Source organism: Poecilia mexicana, unplaced genomic scaffold, assembly GCF_051168715.1.
Source record: "Poecilia mexicana isolate PSO_F unplaced genomic scaffold, ASM5116871v1 scaffold_1, whole genome shotgun sequence".
Classification (NCBI taxonomy): Eukaryota; Metazoa; Chordata; class Actinopteri; order Cyprinodontiformes; family Poeciliidae; genus Poecilia; species Poecilia mexicana.
In genome coordinates, this window is record NW_028263370.1 from 1,362,711 (window position 1) to 1,382,955 (window position 20,245).

At 40.0% G+C, this 20,245-nt stretch overlaps 1 protein-coding gene across 3 annotated transcripts in view; it reads left to right on the top strand.

The window, feature by feature from the left end:
• Nucleotides 1-20,245, top strand: part of tmem131l (transmembrane 131 like) — a 90,379-nt gene that overhangs the window by 51,436 nt on the left and 18,698 nt on the right. For 2 of the 3 annotated variants that reach the window (XM_088009832.1, XM_088010148.1), the window contains exons 9-25: nt 9,348-9,501; nt 9,944-10,002; nt 10,075-10,180; nt 10,262-10,364; nt 10,451-10,595; nt 11,013-11,183; nt 11,276-11,342; nt 11,434-11,557; nt 11,637-11,706; nt 11,789-11,898; nt 12,013-12,082; nt 12,260-12,393; nt 15,650-15,792; nt 15,899-16,085; nt 16,205-16,390; nt 18,997-19,146; nt 19,236-19,770. In XM_088009832.1, coding sequence (XP_087865958.1) covers nt 9,348-9,501; nt 9,944-10,002; nt 10,075-10,180; nt 10,262-10,364; nt 10,451-10,595; nt 11,013-11,183; nt 11,276-11,342; nt 11,434-11,557; nt 11,637-11,706; nt 11,789-11,898; nt 12,013-12,082; nt 12,260-12,393; nt 15,650-15,792; nt 15,899-16,085; nt 16,205-16,390; nt 18,997-19,146; nt 19,236-19,770 — 2,514 coding nt within the window. The remainder of the gene's footprint in view (nt 1-9,347; nt 9,502-9,943; nt 10,003-10,074; nt 10,181-10,261; nt 10,365-10,450; nt 10,596-11,012; nt 11,184-11,275; nt 11,343-11,433; nt 11,558-11,636; nt 11,707-11,788; nt 11,899-12,012; nt 12,083-12,259; nt 12,394-15,649; nt 15,793-15,898; nt 16,086-16,204; nt 16,391-18,996; nt 19,147-19,235; nt 19,771-20,245) is intronic. The other variant, XM_088010448.1, reaches the window with a different exon arrangement.

A 20,245-nucleotide genomic window follows, 5' to 3' on the forward strand; every position in this document is an offset into this window, starting at 1 on the left:
AAAGGGGCGGTTAGGTGGTGCCAAATCAAAGAAAATAATAAAACAAAACAGGGCCTATCTACCGACTGTGCTAAAGAAACAAAAGAAAACAAAAACCCTGCCTATCTAATCTAACAAAAGTTTCCACCAAAACTTTACATGGGTGGCACCCACCTGCTTACCTAGTGTATCTAACAGAAAAAACACCTACGTGATGAAATGTACAGGGTACCCCAAACTTACCTCACCCTCTTACTCCCACCACAAACCTTCACACAAAGAGGAACAAGTTATGCGTCAAGTAACAAAGACAGATCCCAGCTCTCCCCAGCTGGGCTGCTTAAATAAGGCCTCCCTGGATGCTGATTGGCCCATGGTTGATGAGAATCAATCAGGGGAGATTGACACCAGCTTTCCCTAGTACCTGTGAAGAGACAAAGGGGGAGGGGAAAGAGAAACAAACAGCCTGGCAGGCATGTAACAGCTACAAAGAAACTGGCTCACATGAGGACCGCTCCAGGAAAGGAAGACCAAGAGTCACCTCTGCTGTGGAGGATAAATCCATCCGAGTCACCAGCCTCAGAAATCACAGGTTAACAGCAGCTCAGATCAGAGACCAGGTCAATGCCACACAGAGACACATCTCTGCAACAACTGTTAAGAGGAGACTGTGAATCAGGCCTTCATGGTAGAATAGCTGCTAGGAAACTACTGCTAAGGACAGGCAACAAGCAGAAGAGACTTGTTTGGGCTAAAGAACACAAGGAATGGACATTAGACCAGTGGAAATCTGTGCTTTGATCTGATGAGTCCAAATTTGTGATCTTTGGTTCCAACCACCGTGTGCGATGCAGAAAAAATGAACGGATGGACTCTACATGCCTGGTTCCCACCGTGAAGCATGGAGGAGGAGGTGTGATGGTGTGGGGGTGCTTTGCTGGTGACACTGTTGGGAAAATCCCATGCCTCCAATTTTGAATAAATATTCAAAATTGGAGGCATACTGAACCAGCATGGCTACCACAGCATCTTGCAGCGGCATGCTATTCCATCTGGTTTGCGTTTAGTTGGACCATCATTTATTTTTCAACAGGACAGTGACCCCAAACACACCTCCAGGCTGTGTAAGGGCTATTTGACCAAGAAGGAGAGTGACTGGGTGCTGCGCCAGATGACCTGGCCTCCACAGTCACCGGACCTGAACCCAATCGAGATGGTTTGGGGTGAGCTGGACCGCAAAGTGAAGGCAAAAGGGCCAATAAGTGCTAAGCATCTCTGGGAACTCCTTCAAGACTGTTGGAAGACCATTTCAGGTGACTACCTCTTGAAGCTCATCAAGAGAATGCCAAGAGTGTGCGAAGCAGTAATCAAAGCAAAAGCTGGCTACTTTGAAGAGCCTAGAATATAAGACATATTTTCAGTTGTTTCACACATTTTTGTTAAGTATATAATTCCACATGTGTTAATTCATAGTTTTGATGCCTTCAGTGCGAATTTACAATTTTCACAGTCATGACAATGAAGAAAACTCTTTGAATAAAAAGGTGTGTCCAAACTTTTGGTCTGCACTGTATTTTTATTCCATTTTGACCCCTTTTTAATTTTTTAACCAAAATTATATTTAAAAAATATATTTTTTAAAATGTTCATAAAATGTATTACCTCAGATGATCATCACATTTGTTACCTGTAATGTTTAATTACATAAAATTCTAGGACATGATCTATTACATTACATGTTCACTTACCTGAAATATGTTAAATACAACAAATATTTACTTAAAGTGTGATCTATTTCATAAAATGTACTTGTCACCTTTATTGTTTCATTACACATTAAATGTTTAAAGATGGGCTCTTTCAGGAGCCCATCTGGTTTGTCATGATGTGGTGTGGTGGTGGACCCAAAAGCAGCAGGCAGTAGACGTGTTTCAACCTCGAGCTGAACGCCCCTTACTCCGTGGAGCATGGGATATCCAGTATCCAACTTGAAAACAACTTCACTGCGGTCGGTAACACAATGAAAACACCGGTGTTCTGACTAGTTTGTTTTGGTCTGTGGCCAACAAAGATGGTGATGAGCGACTCCGCGAGACGTAAACGTCACACACAGTGACGTAAGTTCCAAAGCTCTGTTGCCGGGAGGGATGACAACTTGAAGAAATGGCCGCATTTCTTCAAGTCGCACTAGCATATGTAGCTACCCGCACGAGCATAGCTACTTCACTCACTCGGTTGGTTCAGATGCAGATGTAGGTTATCTTGAACTTGCTGTAGCCACAAACTTAATGTGGTCTGTTTATTAGAGTACAGTCACGAACAGCACAACAGTTACCCGAGCTCCACAAGGGCATCTTACGACACTTTCCTGTGGCAAGTTGCTCTCAATAATAGGTTAACGTGTGATTCAGTTCGGTTCTAGTCCAGTTGGGAGATTTAGCTGTTGCGCAAGATCTGGAGCGGAGCAGTTGCGGTTATTTCTCTGCTAATTTGCAGCGATACTCGGCAACGGAGAACCTCAAGGTTCTGGTTCTGATGGATTAAATAAATCCAGATATTTTATTTTGTCTTATAAATAAAATTTCCAGGCCCAATCATAAAGATAAATACTCAGATCATGAACTTTATTACTTTTAAATATTCAACGAAAAATAAAATTCACATCACACCAAGCTAATATTGTGTCGTTCTGGTGTTTCATACTGTCGGCAAAACTCAGCTCTATGACAGATCTCAGATCTTCTCTGTTTTTTCTTTTTTACTGTCAGTTCTTCAGAGAAACGAGCTGTTAGCAGCGCTGCTAATTCACAATCATTCCGTTACAAAACTTAACAATCTTTTTCCTGTTGCTACCTGTGATTAAACTCACAATGATGATAATCTGTACTGAGCAGCTCTCTGATAGCAGACGGGGTGTCTGTAAACAAATTTTACTAAATATTGTATTATAACTGAAGAGAGATGTAACTTCTGTCATGAATATATTTTAGCAAAAAACCCTACAAATTACAATGAAATAATGCTACTTCCGCTATCCGCCGGAAGTAACACCCATAAGCGTTTCCCCAGTAAGCCCCCAGGAATAGGGTCAATAACGTGGCTTATGCGTGTCTGTTGCCACCCATCGCCTCCCCCTTTGCTCGCACGCAGAGCTCCAAGAAATGTGCAGTGGTTTTCTCTGGGCGGGAGAAGATGTCTGTGTAATCGTCAGTAATATAATAGCGCTACATAAATCATAAGATATGGCGACATGTAAAATCAGCAGCGCTTCGCTTTCACAGACAGTGGGGACTTCATCCAACTTTTAGCGTCACTTAGAAGGAAAGCTTAAAGAAAGGTAAGCTCTGTGGACGTGATGCTAGCAAAGCTAGCTGTACAGACTGAGACACATATGTTGCATCTACGATGAAAAAAAGTTGTCACTCATGCACTGAATTATTGTGTGGAGGTGTTGACTGAGGTGTCGCATACATGGGACAACGCTGTGACCAAAGTCTGCAATATAGTGATATGACATTCAGAAACGATCCGATTCTTCTGGACGGATCGTTCCTAAGACCTATAGTACTAAAGTCTCACTGAGAGCCGTTCTTTGTTCTTGTGATGCTCTGCGTACACTGCAGTAGCTATTATTATTTTATTTCATTAATATATATATATATATATATATATGTATATATATGTGTGTGTGTGTGTATTTAATTGGCAAAATAAATAAAACAAGCACGTAAGAACACAGAGCATGCTTATTGCTCTTTGTTTTCATCACCTGTCATGGTGGAAGACATTGCAGCAGGAGGAAGGATGAGAACAGTCACGGTGCTCCTTCTGCTTGGTTACTTCTTGCTTATTGCACCTTGGACAGTGTTAATAGTTGCACGTGCTTTACCGTTAATTGCTATGTTTAATGGTGCAGACAGTTGTGGTTTCTGACATGGGCAATATGGGCAACCACCCAGGGCGTTATTTTTTTAGGGATGGCAGGAGACCTCTGTGGATTGTAGCACAGAGATGAAAACAAAACAGAATGAAGAGTTTTTATTGATACTGGTGAAATTTATTTCAGCTCTAAGTATTTAATATCGAGGTGGTTTTATGGGAATGTGAATCTTTCAGATCAATTTGAGAAGCAATTTTGATAGGTAAACATAATTTTTTGGCGTCACGTAGCGCGGGGTGCTGGTCTAGGTCTTGACTTGGTCTCGGGCTAGGTGGCCTTGACTAAAACAGTGCTACATGGCTCCTTGGTTGCATGTCCTCCCCCACCCACCTCCTTTCCATCCCCTTTCTGTTGGATTTCTTTCAAAATAAATGCCACTAGTGGCAAAAATAGAGAAGTTTATGCTATGTTTGGACAGGAGACTAGATGTTTCCATCCCTGAAATTATGAGCAGAGAATCGCATATCTAAGTCTAAACTATGTTACATAGAGTAAACACAATAAAAACATGCTGTATCTGTGGCACTGTTCATTAAAATGGCACATTTCTGATGTATTAAAATTAAATACGATAGATACACTTAATGATATTGTATTAGAGATTAGGTAATGCATTCAGCAAGTACTTTTACTTTTAATACTTAAGTATTTGTAAAAGCCAGCATAGGGTTTCCCCCAGAAAACTTGTTAATTCTGGTGGTTGGGGCGCTGAGGCGGTCCACCAGGATGTTCATTGTGTTTTTGTGTTAAAAAATGTTAATACAAAAACATTAAAAGTAAAAAATATTACTAGGTAATTTATATGTTCCTGGAATACATTGCTGACAATACTTAAACCCACAACTACAGAGTTTAAAAAAGGAGCAAGATCGTCCAGCCTTCTTGTCCTGTTCAATGCATCTATCAGGAACCATTCTGCTCAGCCAGTGAGATGATCAGCACAGCAGAGACACTTGCAGTGGGATTATGTTAAAAAAAGAAGTAATTTTAAAAATTATTTTTATTGTTTATAAAAACAAAAACAAGCAATGCCTAGCCTGCTTTATAATACACTTCGGGAAACCCTGTAATGTATTGGTTTTGAAATTTTATTGCTAATCTAACACAGTTGTACCATGATCAGGGCATCCCCCCAAGACAACTTGCTAAGCCCAGTGGTCGGGGTTCCGAGGCGGTCCACCGGCGGTCCACCGTGTTTTTGTATTAAAAGATGTTAAGGTGACAGGAAATTTAAAAATATCACTTGGTAATTACAGGTCCTTCTCAAAAAATTTGCATATTGTGATAAAGTTCATTATTTTTCATAAAGTAATGATAAAAATTAAACTGTCACATATTTTAGATTCATTGCACACCAAGTGAAATATTTCAGTATTTAAAAAATCAGTATTGTTTTAATACTGATGATTTTTGGCATACAGCTCATGAAAACCCAAAATTCCTATCTCAAAAAATTAGCATATTTCATCTGACCAATAAAAGAAATGTGTTTTAATGCCAAAAAAATCAACCTTCAAATAATTATGTTCAGTTATGCACTCAATACTTGGTCGGGAATCCTTTTGCAGAAATGACTGCTTCAATGCGGCGTGGCATGGAGGGAATCAGCCTGTAGCACTGCTGAGGTGTTATGGAGCCCAGGATGCTTCGATAGTGGTCTTAAGCTCATCCAGAGTTTTGGGTCTTGCGTCTCTCAACTTTCTCTTCACAATATCCCACAGATTCTCTATGAGGTTCAGATCAGGAGAGTTGGCAGGCCAATTGAGCACAGTAATACCATGGTCAGTAAACCACTTACCAGTGGTTTTGGCACTGTGAGAAGGTGCCAGGTCGTGCTGAAAAATAAAATCTTCATCTCCATAAAGCTTTTCAGCAGACGGAAGCATGAAGTGCTCCAAAATCTCCTGATAGCTGCTGCATTGACCCTTCCCTTGTTAAAACACAGTGGACCAACACCAGCAGCTGACATGGTACCCCAGACCATCACTGACTGTGGGTACTTGACACTGGACTTCTGGCATTTTGGCATTTCCTTCTCCCCAGTCTTCCTCCAGACTCTGGCACCTTGATTTCCGTATGACATGCAAAATTTGCTTTCATCCGAAAAAGTAGTTTGGACCACTGAGCAAAAGTCCAGTGCTGCTTCTCTGTAGCCCAGGTCAGGAGCTTCTGCCGCTGTTTCTGGTTCAAAAGTGGCTTGACCTGGGGAATGTGGCACCTGTAGCCCATTTCCTGCACATGCCTGTGCACGGTGGCTCTGGATGTTTCTACTCCAGACTCATTCCAGTGCTTCCGCAGGTCCCCCAAGGTCTGGAATCGGCCCTTCTCCACAATCTTCCTCAGGGTCCGGTCACCTCTTCTCGTTGTGCAGCGTTTTCTGCCACACTTTTTCCTTCCCACAGACTGAGGTGCCTTGATACAGCACTCTGGGAACAGCCTATTCGTTCAGAAATGTCTTTCTGTGTCTTACCCTCTTGCTTGAGGGCGTCAGTGATGGGCTTCTGGACAGCAGTCAGGTCGGCAGTCTTACCCATGATTGCGGTTTTGAGTAATGAACCAGGCTGGGAGTTTTTAAAAGCCTCAGGAATCTTTTGCAGGTGTTTAGAGTTACTTTGTTGATTCAGATGATGAGGTTAATTTGTCATTCAGAGAACCTTTTCATGAGATGCTAATTTTTTGAGATAGGAATTTTGGATTTTCATGAGCTTTATGCCAAAATCATCAGTATTAAAACAATAAAAGACCTGAAATATTTCACTTGGTGTGCAATGAAACTAAAATATGTGTCAGTTTAATTTTTATCATTACATTATGGAAAATAATGAACTTTATCACAATATGCTAATTTTTTTTTAGAAGGACCTGTATACGTTACGGGAAACATTGCCATTGAAACACTATTTAAACCCACAAATAGCCTTAAAAATAACAAATCAAAATATACAATTAATTATATACAATTAAAATCAATTATTTGCATTTTTGATTAATCCAAATTAAGTCAGCAGCTCCATCAGGGCTTCAGGGGCCCCATAAATGCTAATATTTTAACATAGACCACAGATGCATGAATGTAACTTTTGTTTATTGAGATGATCAAAGCTGCTAAATTTGATTCAATTTCAGCATACATAAATTAAAATATTTTAAATTATTTAACATTTAAATTTAAGATTTTAAGGAGCTGGCAAGTTTACTTTGTAAAAGTTCAAAGAACAATATTCATAGTTAGCTTGTTTTGTTACCCTAGCTACAATCTGATGTTATGAGTTTAATCTTTAAGTTTGAGCTCTGTTTGTTCACAAATACAATTTAGTTAACTGCAATTATAACTGACTGCTTTTTAGGTTGGCCAATTAAACTACTCCCCTTCTCTCAGATTAAATCCAACACATCTGTTAGAGGTGTTGATGTTTTTAGCAACAAGGGGGCCCCTAAATCAAATTCTGCTCAAATCCTCATACAGCTTTGGACCGGCCCTGCATGATGAGGTAATCTGCTGCACTACGCAGAGATGCGCAATAAACGGGAGATTTAATTCAATGCTGCTAAAGTGGCTTTAGTAGCTCTTTCATTTTGTGTCGGTTGAGTTTTTAATAAGCGTCACAGAAACTATTCTGGTTGGTCGGGTTTATGGGACGAGTTTCTCAGATCTCTGCGCGGCTGCGAACATTAACTGTCTAAGTGGATAAAGCATTTGATACGGTTTGATGCATTGTGTAACCGGAAAAATAATACTAAAAATAATACTATAATAATATAAAATCAGCGTGATGCTTTACAGACAGGAGAGCGCGAAAGCTCCTCACCAGGCTGAACCTGCATGATCAGGTTAGCACTAGTTCATTAACTAATACACCAGCCAACCGGGAACACATAGATAAACTTTATCAGCGCAGGCAGAGCCGGGCGCTGGACAGCGTGTTGAGGTGGAAAAGCCGCACAACATTCTTTGTTCACAAATATAAATAATTCTCACCACTCACTCAACGCACCTCTGAAAGCGACTACAAGTTATTCCTGCAGTTCACGTAGAGCTGCGCAACCAGAGCTAACCAGAGTGGTTTAAAGTCCTACCTTGATCAAAAACTCTGGAAAGAATCATAATTCCTCACAGGGGGGTTGATGTCAATATCCATACAAGTCAGCCTGTGTCCAGTTTGAGTGAAAGGAGGCGTGCGGGATCCACGCTGAGGTAAACTTAATCCAGCTACTGCAGCGCACAAGGCAAAGGCGACAGCGGTGTGATTGGTCCGGTTTTAAGTACAGAAACTATAAACCTATCTTCTATAAACATATCTTCTAGGAATAAATCTGCTCCACCAGTGAAGCGTTCAGAGCAACAGAGACGCTTGCAATCCGGCTTATAAAAGAAGAAAAAAAATGTTTTGTTTGTTTTTTATTATTATTATTATTATTATTATTATTATTATTATTATTATTATTATTATTATTATTATTGTCTTAAAAACATAAACAAGAAAGGCTTAGCCTGGCGGTGGCGCTAGCAAAGGATGGCGGGCCGCCAGGCCTATAATACATTGGGGGAAACCCTGCAGTACTTTTTTACTTTTACTTAAGTACAAATGTTAATGTGGTACTTTTACTTTTACTTTCATACATTTTTGTCATATATTTGTACTTTTACTTTCATACATTTTTGAGTACTTTCTCCACCACTGGTCGCTAGCATTAGCGGCTAACAGGCTTTGTCCAAACCAGTAATGTATATCAATGAAGAAATCCTACAACCACTAAAATCTGACACTGTTCTGTTTTTGTTTACTTTTTGTGAAGAAGGAAGTTGCGCTGGCCTTCTTCAGAGGTTTTGTGTCGATTCCTTCAGTAGTTCTTGGTGCAGCACCACCACAGGCGAAGGGGGGACAGGTTTTTTTTTGTTAGTTTTTTAGTCGTTTGACACAGTGCAGTTTGAATGCGAAGTTAAGTTCTGAAAATGTAACAAATGTTGCAGTTTTAGTCCCCAATCGAACCGAGTCTACCAGACTATCCAGTCTGAATACACCCTAAGACTGTTGAATTGAATTCTAGTACAACATAATTTTTGATGATTTTTTTTTTTGACAATCATCAAACATCTCAGAAAGATGGTAGTGTACAGCCAAATATATCCTGCAATGATTTTGGAAAGAAAAAAACCTATAGTGTACACTTCAAATTATTTACTTTTTGTAACTGTACTTTTTAGAAGTATATATGCCTAAATAGCAATGTTTAAGTTGGGGAGCAGAAACGTACTGTCCTAATTCTCACAATTTTGCAAGCTGGTAACCTGCACACTCAAATCCTTACGTGGACTTCGAATGAGTACACACTTCATAGAGCTTCTCAAATCTCTCCTCACTCTCCAAATAATTCCATTTCCTTGTATTTGGTGCATGACTGGTAAGGCTTTCCTTTCTCGTCCCAGGGGTCCTGCCTCCAGAAAGAGGAGCGTCTCAGTCTCCAGATTAATCTGTCTGCTTGTGGTGACCGGCCCGCTGAACTGGACAAGCTCAAGCCCTACGTCATTGAGCACATTTTGTTCCTGATGGTCACTCCTACTGTTGGACCAGCTGCATTTGGTGGGTGCTTGTTGATGTCTATAGTCAGCTTTTCAAAAACATTTATTAATCTAAGCATGAGTCACACAAAGTTGCAGAAGAGAAGCTTTTAGTTCAGTTCTGAGGGATGTTCCAAATTTATTTATTTTTCCCAGTTTCATAATGAATAGAAGAGACCGAAGGAAGAGACCCCCCACCTCTTCCTTCTTTAGCTCAGTTTTAAATAATTCACCGGAATGAAAGTCATATGAGATTTGAAGCATTTGTTTTCTGAAGTGTGCAGCCGCTTTTCTAATTTTGAGTTTCAAAACTGACATTCACTGTTTGTAACCCACAATAATAATTTCATTGCCTTTACATTGTATTTAATTATCTGTTATGACAAACAAATTTAATTATCTGGTTTGCAAACATTTTAGGATTATACTGTAAAGATGGACAATATTGTTATATTTTCACACAGGGGATGCAAAAATAGGAGTTTATATGTTGAATTCTGGAGGGAAACAGCTCTACATAAAGGTGAGAATTTCTTATTGTTTAGTTTTATCATTGTGCTATTATGTCTGTAACGAGATGTTTTCATGTTTCCAGGACATGCAGGTGTTGTCAAAGGTGGAGACCAGCCTAAACTTTAACAAGGTTCTTCTTAGACCAGAGGCAAAGAACTTCACCCAGGTGGCCAGCTTAACATGCAGAGGTGAGTCGTCTCCTTTCCTTGAAGCAATTTCTCAGTCAAACATTAACGCTGATCAGCTGTTTTCCTCCTGTCTGGTCCCAGGTATATTTCCAGGTCATGGACAGAAGTGTATAAGTCATATCAGTTTAAAAATAATGGGGAACAAGACGACCTCCAGCTTCCCAGGATTACACATCACACATAGGTCCCACATTTGTCTCTTTATTGACGTTTATTGGGGGTTTTGGTTTTATTAATAAGAACTGTTGTATAATTTGTGCTTTGTTGCAGATGGACAGTAGGGGATTTGTTCAGTTTGTTTCAGGTGAAACAAAGCAACCACCACCAGATGGAGCTGTGGTTCTCCAACCCTTCCCCTCTGCCTTTCACTGTGGTCAATGCCACGCTGTCGGAAATGCTGCAGGGCGTGGTGAAGGTAGTGTAGCACATCTCAGCAACAACAGCAGTTCAAAATGCTTTATAATGTGAAAACATAAAAAACAAACACATCATAGAGTCAACAGTTGTGAAAACCAATAACAGACATTACATTTTGTCAAGTGTCATTGCTGAAATCATCAATACACATCATATGTGTTGGTCAATGTTTTATTTATTATGGTTGAAAAGCAACTCTAGCAAGTGGGTTTTTAGTCTAGATTTAAATTAACAGAACAGTTTTCTGGAAGTTTGTTCCACAAAGCTCATTTGTGACAGGAAACAAATCACATATTTTAATGAAATGATGCTTTGCTTAATGTTTTTACAAGATTGATTCCAGATGTTTTGCCATTTATCAAGCAAACCCATGAGTCTTTTCTAACAGTAGCATCTGCTGCCCCCTGTCTGTCAGGTGGTGAACTTCAGTAGTCCAGTGAGCGTCTCCACAGGTTGCTGGCGCATCCTGTCCCTCCAACTGCTAAACAGGACTCTGCCTCTGAATTACATGCTGACCCTGAGTCTGGACACCAGGCTCGGCATCAGCCTGCACATTCCCTTCTACTTTTATTCAACTTCATCAAAGGTAAACCTGATGTGTTCCTGGCTGCTGCTTTCTTGGTTGGGAAATGTGTGAAGTAAATGGGAGCTGACTATTAATGGTGTGTATGCCAACAGGAGGAGGTGGTGTTTGAGGCCGAGCGTGAGTGTGCACGACAATGTTCTCTTCGCTTATCTGAAGCAGGTGAAATTTAGCCCCTTCCAGCATGTGTGTGAAGTAAGACGTTGCTTCCTGATGAAAATTTGTTTATGTTTTTCTTGGTGATGTCTCCCAGGTCGTCAGGAGTGGCAGCGCTCCCTTCAGCCAGACTCTTTTACCTCTTCCTGGGCTGTAGACAGCAAGCTGGCTGCAGAGCTCTGCTCTCGGACACAGAATTACAAAGACAAACTACCCTGCAGGTGAGCTGCAACACCAGCCCATCTCTGTCCATTTCTCAGCTTTATCATTCACATCATAATTAATTCAATGTCTCTTCAGGTGGCCCAGGTTTCTTTCTGAGGGATCTGCTCCTCTGTACTTTGGGGCTACGCCTGTCAATGAGAGCAAAGTAAGCAAAGTGTCATGGTTATTTACTGAAAAATACCTTTCTATCCATAAACTTGTGGTTCATATTGTCCTCTCTGGTCCAGGTTAAAACATTCATGCTGAAGAATCCTTCGCCCTCAGTGGTTTCTGTGGAGATTCAAACCATTTCCCTTTACCCTTCTCCCAGTGAAGCTCTGGATCTTCTAACCAAATGGTAAACAGTTTGGTTGGTATTTATAGTAAATTAATAAAATGATGTGCTTGCATTGTTTTGAACTGTTATATTGGAGCAGAGCATCCTAATAGATTCTTTTTGTTTTATTGATAGGTTTAATATCAGCTCCCAAACTGTGAACATCAGCACAGAAGAGTTTTCTCTGCTGGCATCTCCTCCAAAGGTAACCCTTTAAACAACTCTTGAATCATTTTTACTGATGTAAATAGTTTTGGGATTAATTTGATTTTTCTTAGCTGAACTTTCAAGTCACCATCTGCACTCAGCTATCTTGCTTTTTTTCCCCCTCTTATTGGAGTTTCTGACAGCATTTTTTCCATTTTGCTGTTTCTCTTTTCAGGCAGGTGAGCCCACAGCAGATGTAACAGGAGAGGGTGTTCTCCGTCTGCTGCTGCAGCCCTGGGAGACCAGAGAGGTCGCTGTGGTGTTTAGCCCCACCCAACACAAACCAACCACCACCATTCTTGTTATCAGGTATAATAGCTAATTCCAAGTCACCTTTATTTTCTGATTTATTGATCAGAGGTTTTTGTAAAGCTGTATAACTAAAAACTGTAATAATGATGATGATGCATAATAATAATAATAATAACACAGGGTTTCCCCCAGTGTATTATAAGCCTGGCGGTCTGCCATGCTTTACTAGCCACCCCCACCAGGCTAAGTGTTGCTTGTTTTTATTAGAAAAATTAATAATCCAAAAAAATTTTATTTTTTTATTATTATTATTATTATTCCTATTTTTTAAATAAATTTAATCTGGGTTGCAAGCGCCTCTGTTGCTCTGAGCATTTCACTGGCAGAGCAAATTTATTCCTAAAAGATTTAAAGCCGGGAGAGCGACCAATCACACAGCTGGCGCCTCTGCACGTTGTCTCGCGTGCTGCCGCTCCTTGATCTCTTGTTTACCTTGGCGCACGCCTCCTTTCACTCAAACTGGACCCAGGCTGACCGGTATGGATATTTACATCAACCCCCTGTGTGGAATCATGTCTCTTTGGTGAACTCTACATCAAGATGAGAGTTTAAAACCCACCTCGTTAGCTCTGGTTGCGCAGCTCTATATGAACCGCAAGAATAACTTGTAGTGGTGCTTTCAGAGGTGCGCGTTGAGGGAGCGGTGAGAATGATTTATCTTTGTGAACAAACAATTATGCTGCATTTACATCTCAACTCGCTGCCCAGCATGTGGCTCTGTCTTCCCTGTAAAGTTCATGCATGTGATCCCGGTTGGCCGGAGCGTTAGTGGTTAATGAACCAGTGTTAACCTCGTCATGCAGGTTCAGCCCGGTGAGGACCTTTTTGCTTTCTCGTAGTAGTCACGCTTCATGCTGGTTTTATATTATTTTATTTATTTTTTAATATTATTTTTCCAGTTACACGATGCACCAAAGCATATCAAATGCTTTGTCCACTTAGTCAACCAGAGTTAATGCATGCGGCCATGCGGAGATCTGAAAAACTCATCCCACAAACTTGAGCAACCAAAACAGTTTCTGTGACGCTTATTAAAAACTCAACAGGCACGAAATCTTAGAGCTACTAAAGCCACATTAGCAGCATTGAATTAAATCTCCTGTTTGTTGCGGATCTCTGCACACAGTTCAGCATACTTAACTCATCATTAGGGGCCTGTGCAAAGTTGTATGAGGCCTTCAGCAGAATTTGACTTAGGGGCCCCTTTTGTTGCTAAAATCATCAGCACCTCTAACAGCTTCTGTGTTGGATTTAATCTGGGAGAAGGGAGTAGTTTAATTGGCCAACCTAAAATGCAATAAGTTATAATTGCAGTTTACTATTTCACTAGTATTTGTGAAAAACAGCTCAAACTCAAACATTAAACTCACAGCATCAGATTGTAGCTATGGTAACAAAACAATCTAACTATGAATATTGTTCTTTGAACTTTTACAAAGTAAACTTGCCAGCTTCTTAAAATCTTAAATTTAAATGTTAAACAATTTAAAGTATTTTAATTTATGCATGCTGAAACCATTAAATCAAATTCAGCAGCATTGATCATCTCAATAAACCAGTGTTACATTCATGTATCTGTGGTCTGTGTTAAAATATTATCATTTATGGGGCCCCTGAAGCCCTGGGGGGCCTGATGGAGCCACTGGCTTAATTTGGATTAAGCAGAAATGCAAATAATTGATATTCATTTTAATTATATTTTTTGATTTGTTGTTTTTAAGACTTGTTGTGTTTTCCCGTAGCACCCAGTAATATTTTTACTTTTCCTGGCTACTTAACATTTTTTAATACAAAAACATGGTGGACCGCCTCGGCTTAGCAACTTTTCTGGGGGAGAGGAAACCCTGTAATAGTAATGAAATCTAAATCTGTTGAGATTTAGGTGTTTTCAGATTCACCATGTTGGGCTGCAGTTACCACTGAATACATTATTAACTTTTTGTAGTTATTATACGTGGATATATTGTTTGTTGCTATGGTTTCTTGGTTGTTTTTCTCTTTCTGCATGTGTAAAAGCAGTGTGCTCTTGTATTCTTCTTTCTCCCCTCTCTACTCTTAACTCCATATCTCTTTATACCTATGCTGGGAAAGGTATAAAGAGAATTAATTCATCAATCTGAATTAGTTTTCTATATGTATATCTCATCATAGTGAATGCCATAGTTCTTCACTTGTGAAAGTAAATCTGTTGGGCCTCACATTGGCACAACACTGCCAGACAGAATATGCTGAAAGAAAAACAAAAATAATGTCTTCACTGTTGAAAACTATCATTAATTATTTATATCATCGTGCATACAAACTAAAACCACACTAAGTGATTATCAGAACCCTTTACCAGTCAATCAAGTCAATCTATTTTATTTCTATAGCACATTTCAGCAGCAAGGCATTTCAAAGTGCTTTACATCATAACAAAACACAAAGTCATGCAACATAGAATCAACAATGAAAACTATACATTAAGTCAAGTCCCATTGTTAAATTCATAATTGATTATGTTTCAAAAATGACTCTAAACAGGTGTATTTTAGTCAAGATTTAAAGGAAGTCAGTGTTTCAGTTGTACAGTTTTCTGAGAGTTTGTTCCAGATTTGTAGTGCATAGAAGCTGAATACGGCTTCTCCTCGTTTGGTTCTGGTGTTGCAGAGCAGAACCAGAAGACCTGAAAAGTCTGGAAGGGTTGATAGGACAGCAGATCTTTAATGTATTAAATTGCATTAAATATTTGTTTTAATCATGTAATTTCCTTATCCAAAGTGCATTTATGGATTTAGAGTAATTTCAATAATTAATATCACCACAGTGCTATAATTGTTTCAATCACTACTAAAATGACATTCTTCACCGAGATAAATTAGTGTTGTTTTCTGTTGGAGCAAAAGGTTTTAGTTGGTGTTGGATGGAGGGCTGTCAGGAATGGTTGAGGACCGCTGCCCAAAAGATTACATACTCTCATCTTACCTCTAAAATTTTCTTATAGACTGTGAACAGTTCAAAATATAGCTAGTCTTAAGCTTTTTTCTTCATTAACAACTTTCACATCAAAGAATAGTCTTGTTAGTTTGGGTACGGGTGTTCAGCATTAGCAAAAGGAGAAGCGTTTCTCATTGGCTGCACACCACTCGGGGCAGATCAAGTTGAAAATCATCAGATTTCGGTTCATTCTTAATCCTTTTCTCTGTCTGTTAGATATGCAAGGTCTTTTTCAGTGTGCCGCTGTGTAAGAGGAGGTTGTATGTCTGTTTTTCAGAAACAACCTGACAGTATTTGACATGGTGACCCTACAAGGCCATGGAGCCAAAGAACTCCTAAGAGTCGGGGGTAAACTTCCTGGTCCAGGCGTGTCTTTACGCTTCAACGTTCCTCAGTCTACTCTGATGGAGTGCCGTGACGGTGAGAGCATTGTTTCTGCTCTGTTTTATAACATGACATGTTGCCGTTTCTGGCTTTAACTAAGTTACAAATGCTACAAAAGATAAATAGAGTATGTCTGTTCCAGGTCTGCGCACCAGTAAGCCTCTGTTTGCTATCAGGAAGAGTTTTAAGGTGGAGAATGCAGGAGAGCTTCCTCTGACAGTCATGTCCATGAACATCAATGGTTATGCATGTCAGGGGTATGGCTTTGAGGTGCTGCAGTGTCGCTCCTTCAGCCTGGAGCACAACACTTCCTCTGAGATTACAATTGCGTAAGAACTATTAAACTTCATTAATTCATTTTATTTCCTCATTTAAACATTTTCCTTCTGTTGCTGATTCTCTTGCACCTCTCACATCTTTTCTATTAATTATTTTGATTTGTTTGTAGGTTTACACCAGACTTCACATCCTCCTGGGTGATTCGGGACCTCACCTTGGTGACATCACGTGGTAGCACTTTCCCTTTCACCCTTAACGTGACTCTGCCCCACCACATGCTGCCACTCTGTGCCCAGGTGGTACCAGGCCCCAGCTGGGAGGAAACCTTTTGGGTTGTCACTCTCATCTTCACATGGTTAGTCACTATTATCCAAACAGTGGGGAAGGTGTGTAGTTGGTCCCAGATATCGGTCCTGATTAAGACATTTTTAAATGGTAAATGACTTGTATAGAGCTTTATCAAGCCCAGAGGCTCTCAAACTGCTTCCCATTTCATGCAGTCAGTCACCTGACAGTTGAGGGACAAACTCCTATCACCATCGCCAGCATCATCCCTCAACTTTTAAATGACCAGCATCCAAGTCCCTGACTAAACTGGAGCTTCAGATACTTTTGTTGCTCTACTGTATATGTTACTCCATGTTAGGTCTGCATATTTATTAAGTCACTTTGTGTTTCTGCACGGCTTGCAGAACTCCATTCTAAGTTGAGCACATTATTTTGCTCATCTAAATAACCACGCAGAGCAACGCTGCTTTTTCTTCACTTTCAATCTTTTAATATTCTGTGATGTTGTAGTTAACCCTCTTATGACCATAATTGTAACTGGGCCACCTGGTATTTTTGTGATTTTATGGCTGTAAAATTCTCAAAAAATGTGCAATGAGTCTGAATTTTTGCTCTTTTTTCCAGAACAACCTCAGCTTTCAGTATTTAATAGTTATTTAACATTTCTGTCTATTAAAAATGGTGAACAAACTGTTTAAATTGAAAAAAATAAAATAAAATCAGAATTGAAATTTTGAGGTTTATTACTGAACAAAAACTTCCAGATGACAGGGGCAAACAATTTCAGATGAACAATTTCAACTTTCAACTATATTACATAAATGCAGAGAAAACTGTGAAGCCTGGCCTCCAATTTACAAGTTTTTATGCCTGTTTTTTATGAAATTATTTCAGGCGTTTTCATTTTTTGTGGTAGGCTCTAAAGCAGTTCCTCTCCAGCTGCAGACAGAATCCCACTCTGGATCCATCCATACTTTATCTATCACACTTCAGGTTGAGAGGGTGCTGGTACCCATCTCCAGTGGTCAAGAGCAAGAGGCAGGGGACACACTGGACAGGTCACCAATCCCTCACTTGGCTGATTTGTTGTTCTTGCTTTTTTCCCAATTAGGCAGAAAAAAAAGTGGTGGTGATTTTTTTTTCTTTTTGCCAAAATCATGTTAGGTAAAAATATTACATAGGACATTATTTTTGGAAGACCACGATTTTATTTTCAGCATAATAAATAGTTATCGCACAAATTATGCAGGAATCAAGATGGAGCTAATAGTTGTGCAGCATTTATATGACTAACGTTAGCTTGTACAAATATTTTACATAACCTGGTTATATGCCTCTCATGTTCACTGCCTTCAGACATCAGTCTTCTGGGACCCTTTATCAGTCTGGTGGATTTTCTTTTAGACGACTTCAACTCATCCTCTGCCGTCTTCTCTCTCTCTCGCACCGTTGATACAATACGAAGCTCCGCAGAGAAATTCCATAACGGAAATATTTACTCTAATGTGTGTTGCAACATGTACATGTGATACACAGTTGAAAAGCTTATTTTATGCACCTTCTAATACTTTTGGAATTTTTTGAATGCAGCCAACCGTTCAGGAGTTACGACACAGAGTAGGTTGGGTGACAAATATGACACAACGGAGAATCTTTCTTGTGATTGGTCAAGCTCATATCACAGCTTTCCTGGTGGCTACCGCAATGTATCATATATACCCTGAAAGCGCAATGTCTCAGCTTTTCTGCACTTTTGGAATTTTTTGATATGTTGAACTCTTCAGAAGTTACGGTAATGGGAAGTGCACAAGCTGAATCCTGTCGGCGCTGACAGGTTGGTCATAAGAGGGTTAAGTTAATATTTTTAATTAGAAACAACTGAATCATAAATGCTAATAATTCCATCAATTCAATAATTTTCCATCCACAAAAGGTCAACAGATGGTTCCTGTTAAATGAACTACCTCCCAGAAAGAGTCTTTTTTCTGGACTAAATTTCTTCTCAGATTTTGTTTCTAATTGCAGAAATGAGGTAGAAAATGTAGGTTGGTAAGTAATGGGCCTAGTTAACTACTCTGGTTCCTGGAAAAGTTTGCTGCAGTCAAAAAGAGAGACTACTACACCTGCTACAGCTTCCAATCTGTGTCTACCTAAACCCAGTCTGAACCTGGTGGACCCACTTGTTCAGGGTTAAGGGTCAGATTTAGAGGTAATGTGTGAAGTATGTTTTGGTTAAGCATAGGGTTAGGAACAGACTGGTAAATGGTTTGTGTTGGGGAAATATCTGGGTCAGGCATAAATGCAGTTGGTAAAATAAATGGAAGTAAATAGAGAGCAGCTGAAACACTACACATCAAATTTTACAGCATCCAGAGCAAAGCTACGTTTGAAGCATTAGCATAGTGTATGAAAAACAGACTGCAGCTGTAGTGTCAAGTTCAGTCAGAGATCTTTAGACACAAATCATGAAGGTGTTCAAGTTTAGTAATTTTAATGTAGGCAATGTGTCTTAAAGATACTAGTATTGACTTTATCAGACTGTCAGCAGATACTTGATCATAAATTCCTCTGATCAGTATGGGAGTGGTAGGATTTTGATCAGGATGGCTTGCATAAATATTTTTTACTAGGAGGAGGAAGGAGTGAATATTTGCTGAGTCTCTGTTTTTGCAGCTTCTCCTTGGTGGGCGTGTGTTTGATGGCCTTCCATCAGGCTCAGTACATCCTCAGAGAGTTCTCTACCCCGAGCATCCGGAACAACCACAACTCTGTCCTGTCTCAGGAGAACAGCTCTGTCAATAACATCACCTCCAACGGAGTCAAGTATGTCCAGTCAAAAGCATTGGTTTTATGCTCTAAGGTTTGTACTAAAATGCTAAAAATAACTGTCATCTTTTTATGTATGTGTGCAGTAAATCTAAAGGCAGCTGTAAGACCTACATAGACACCTGTCACACATCTGATAAAGGAAAGGGCCGGGGCTCTTCAGCTGTGGCCAACAGCCCGACCCCGCGGTCTCAGTCCTCAAAGAAAGGCTCAACCACTACCTTCCAACCACAGAAGAAGCATAAGGTGTCGCTTTATTACACCAAGCATAAGCCCAGCTCAGCCGCAGCTGCTGCTGCTGCCATGGACGAAGAACACGAGGACCTGACGCCAGACAGCCTCACCCCGGACTCCTGCAACAACAACCACCCAGCGTTCATCAGCGAACCAGAGAAAAAGATCCCCGCCGGTTTTCAAGAGGACCTCCAGGGTGACATGGAGCACAGTATGTCAGCAGCAGTTATGTTTCCTGTGGAAATAGCTACTAGGTTCCCCGAGGACACCACACTGGCTCCAGGACCCAGACCCGGTTTGTTACTCTGCAGCCTTGTGGAACGGAGCTGCTGCGAGCGCTACACAGAGAAGATCGACTCTGAGAAAAGGGACATTTCTGAGTTGGAGGTAAGGTTGCATAGGTCCAAGTATGAACCATCTGTTACTGACGCTGTAACAGATGTAACCTCTGTTGCAGCATCAGGAATTGATGCCTCTGCGTCAGGCATCAATTCCAGATGCTTCAGGAATTCATTAGCTCACTTAAAATGTCTTTGGTAACACTTTATTTGAAGGGGTGTGCATAAGACTGACATAACGCATGTCATAAACATAAAGAAGTCTTTATGAATGTTTATGACAGTTGTCACGAAGTGTCATTCAGTAAATAATGACACTTTTAATAATAAAGTTGCTCTAAAAGTTGCATTGAAAGTCCATTAAAAATACCAACTTTGCATTAAATTGTCGTTATTTACAAAGTCATGTAAATTTGGCATTTTTAATGGACTTTCAATGAGAAGATCAACTTTGCATTAAAAACGTCATTATTTACTGAATGACACTTCATGACAACTGTCATAAACATTCATAAAGACTTCTT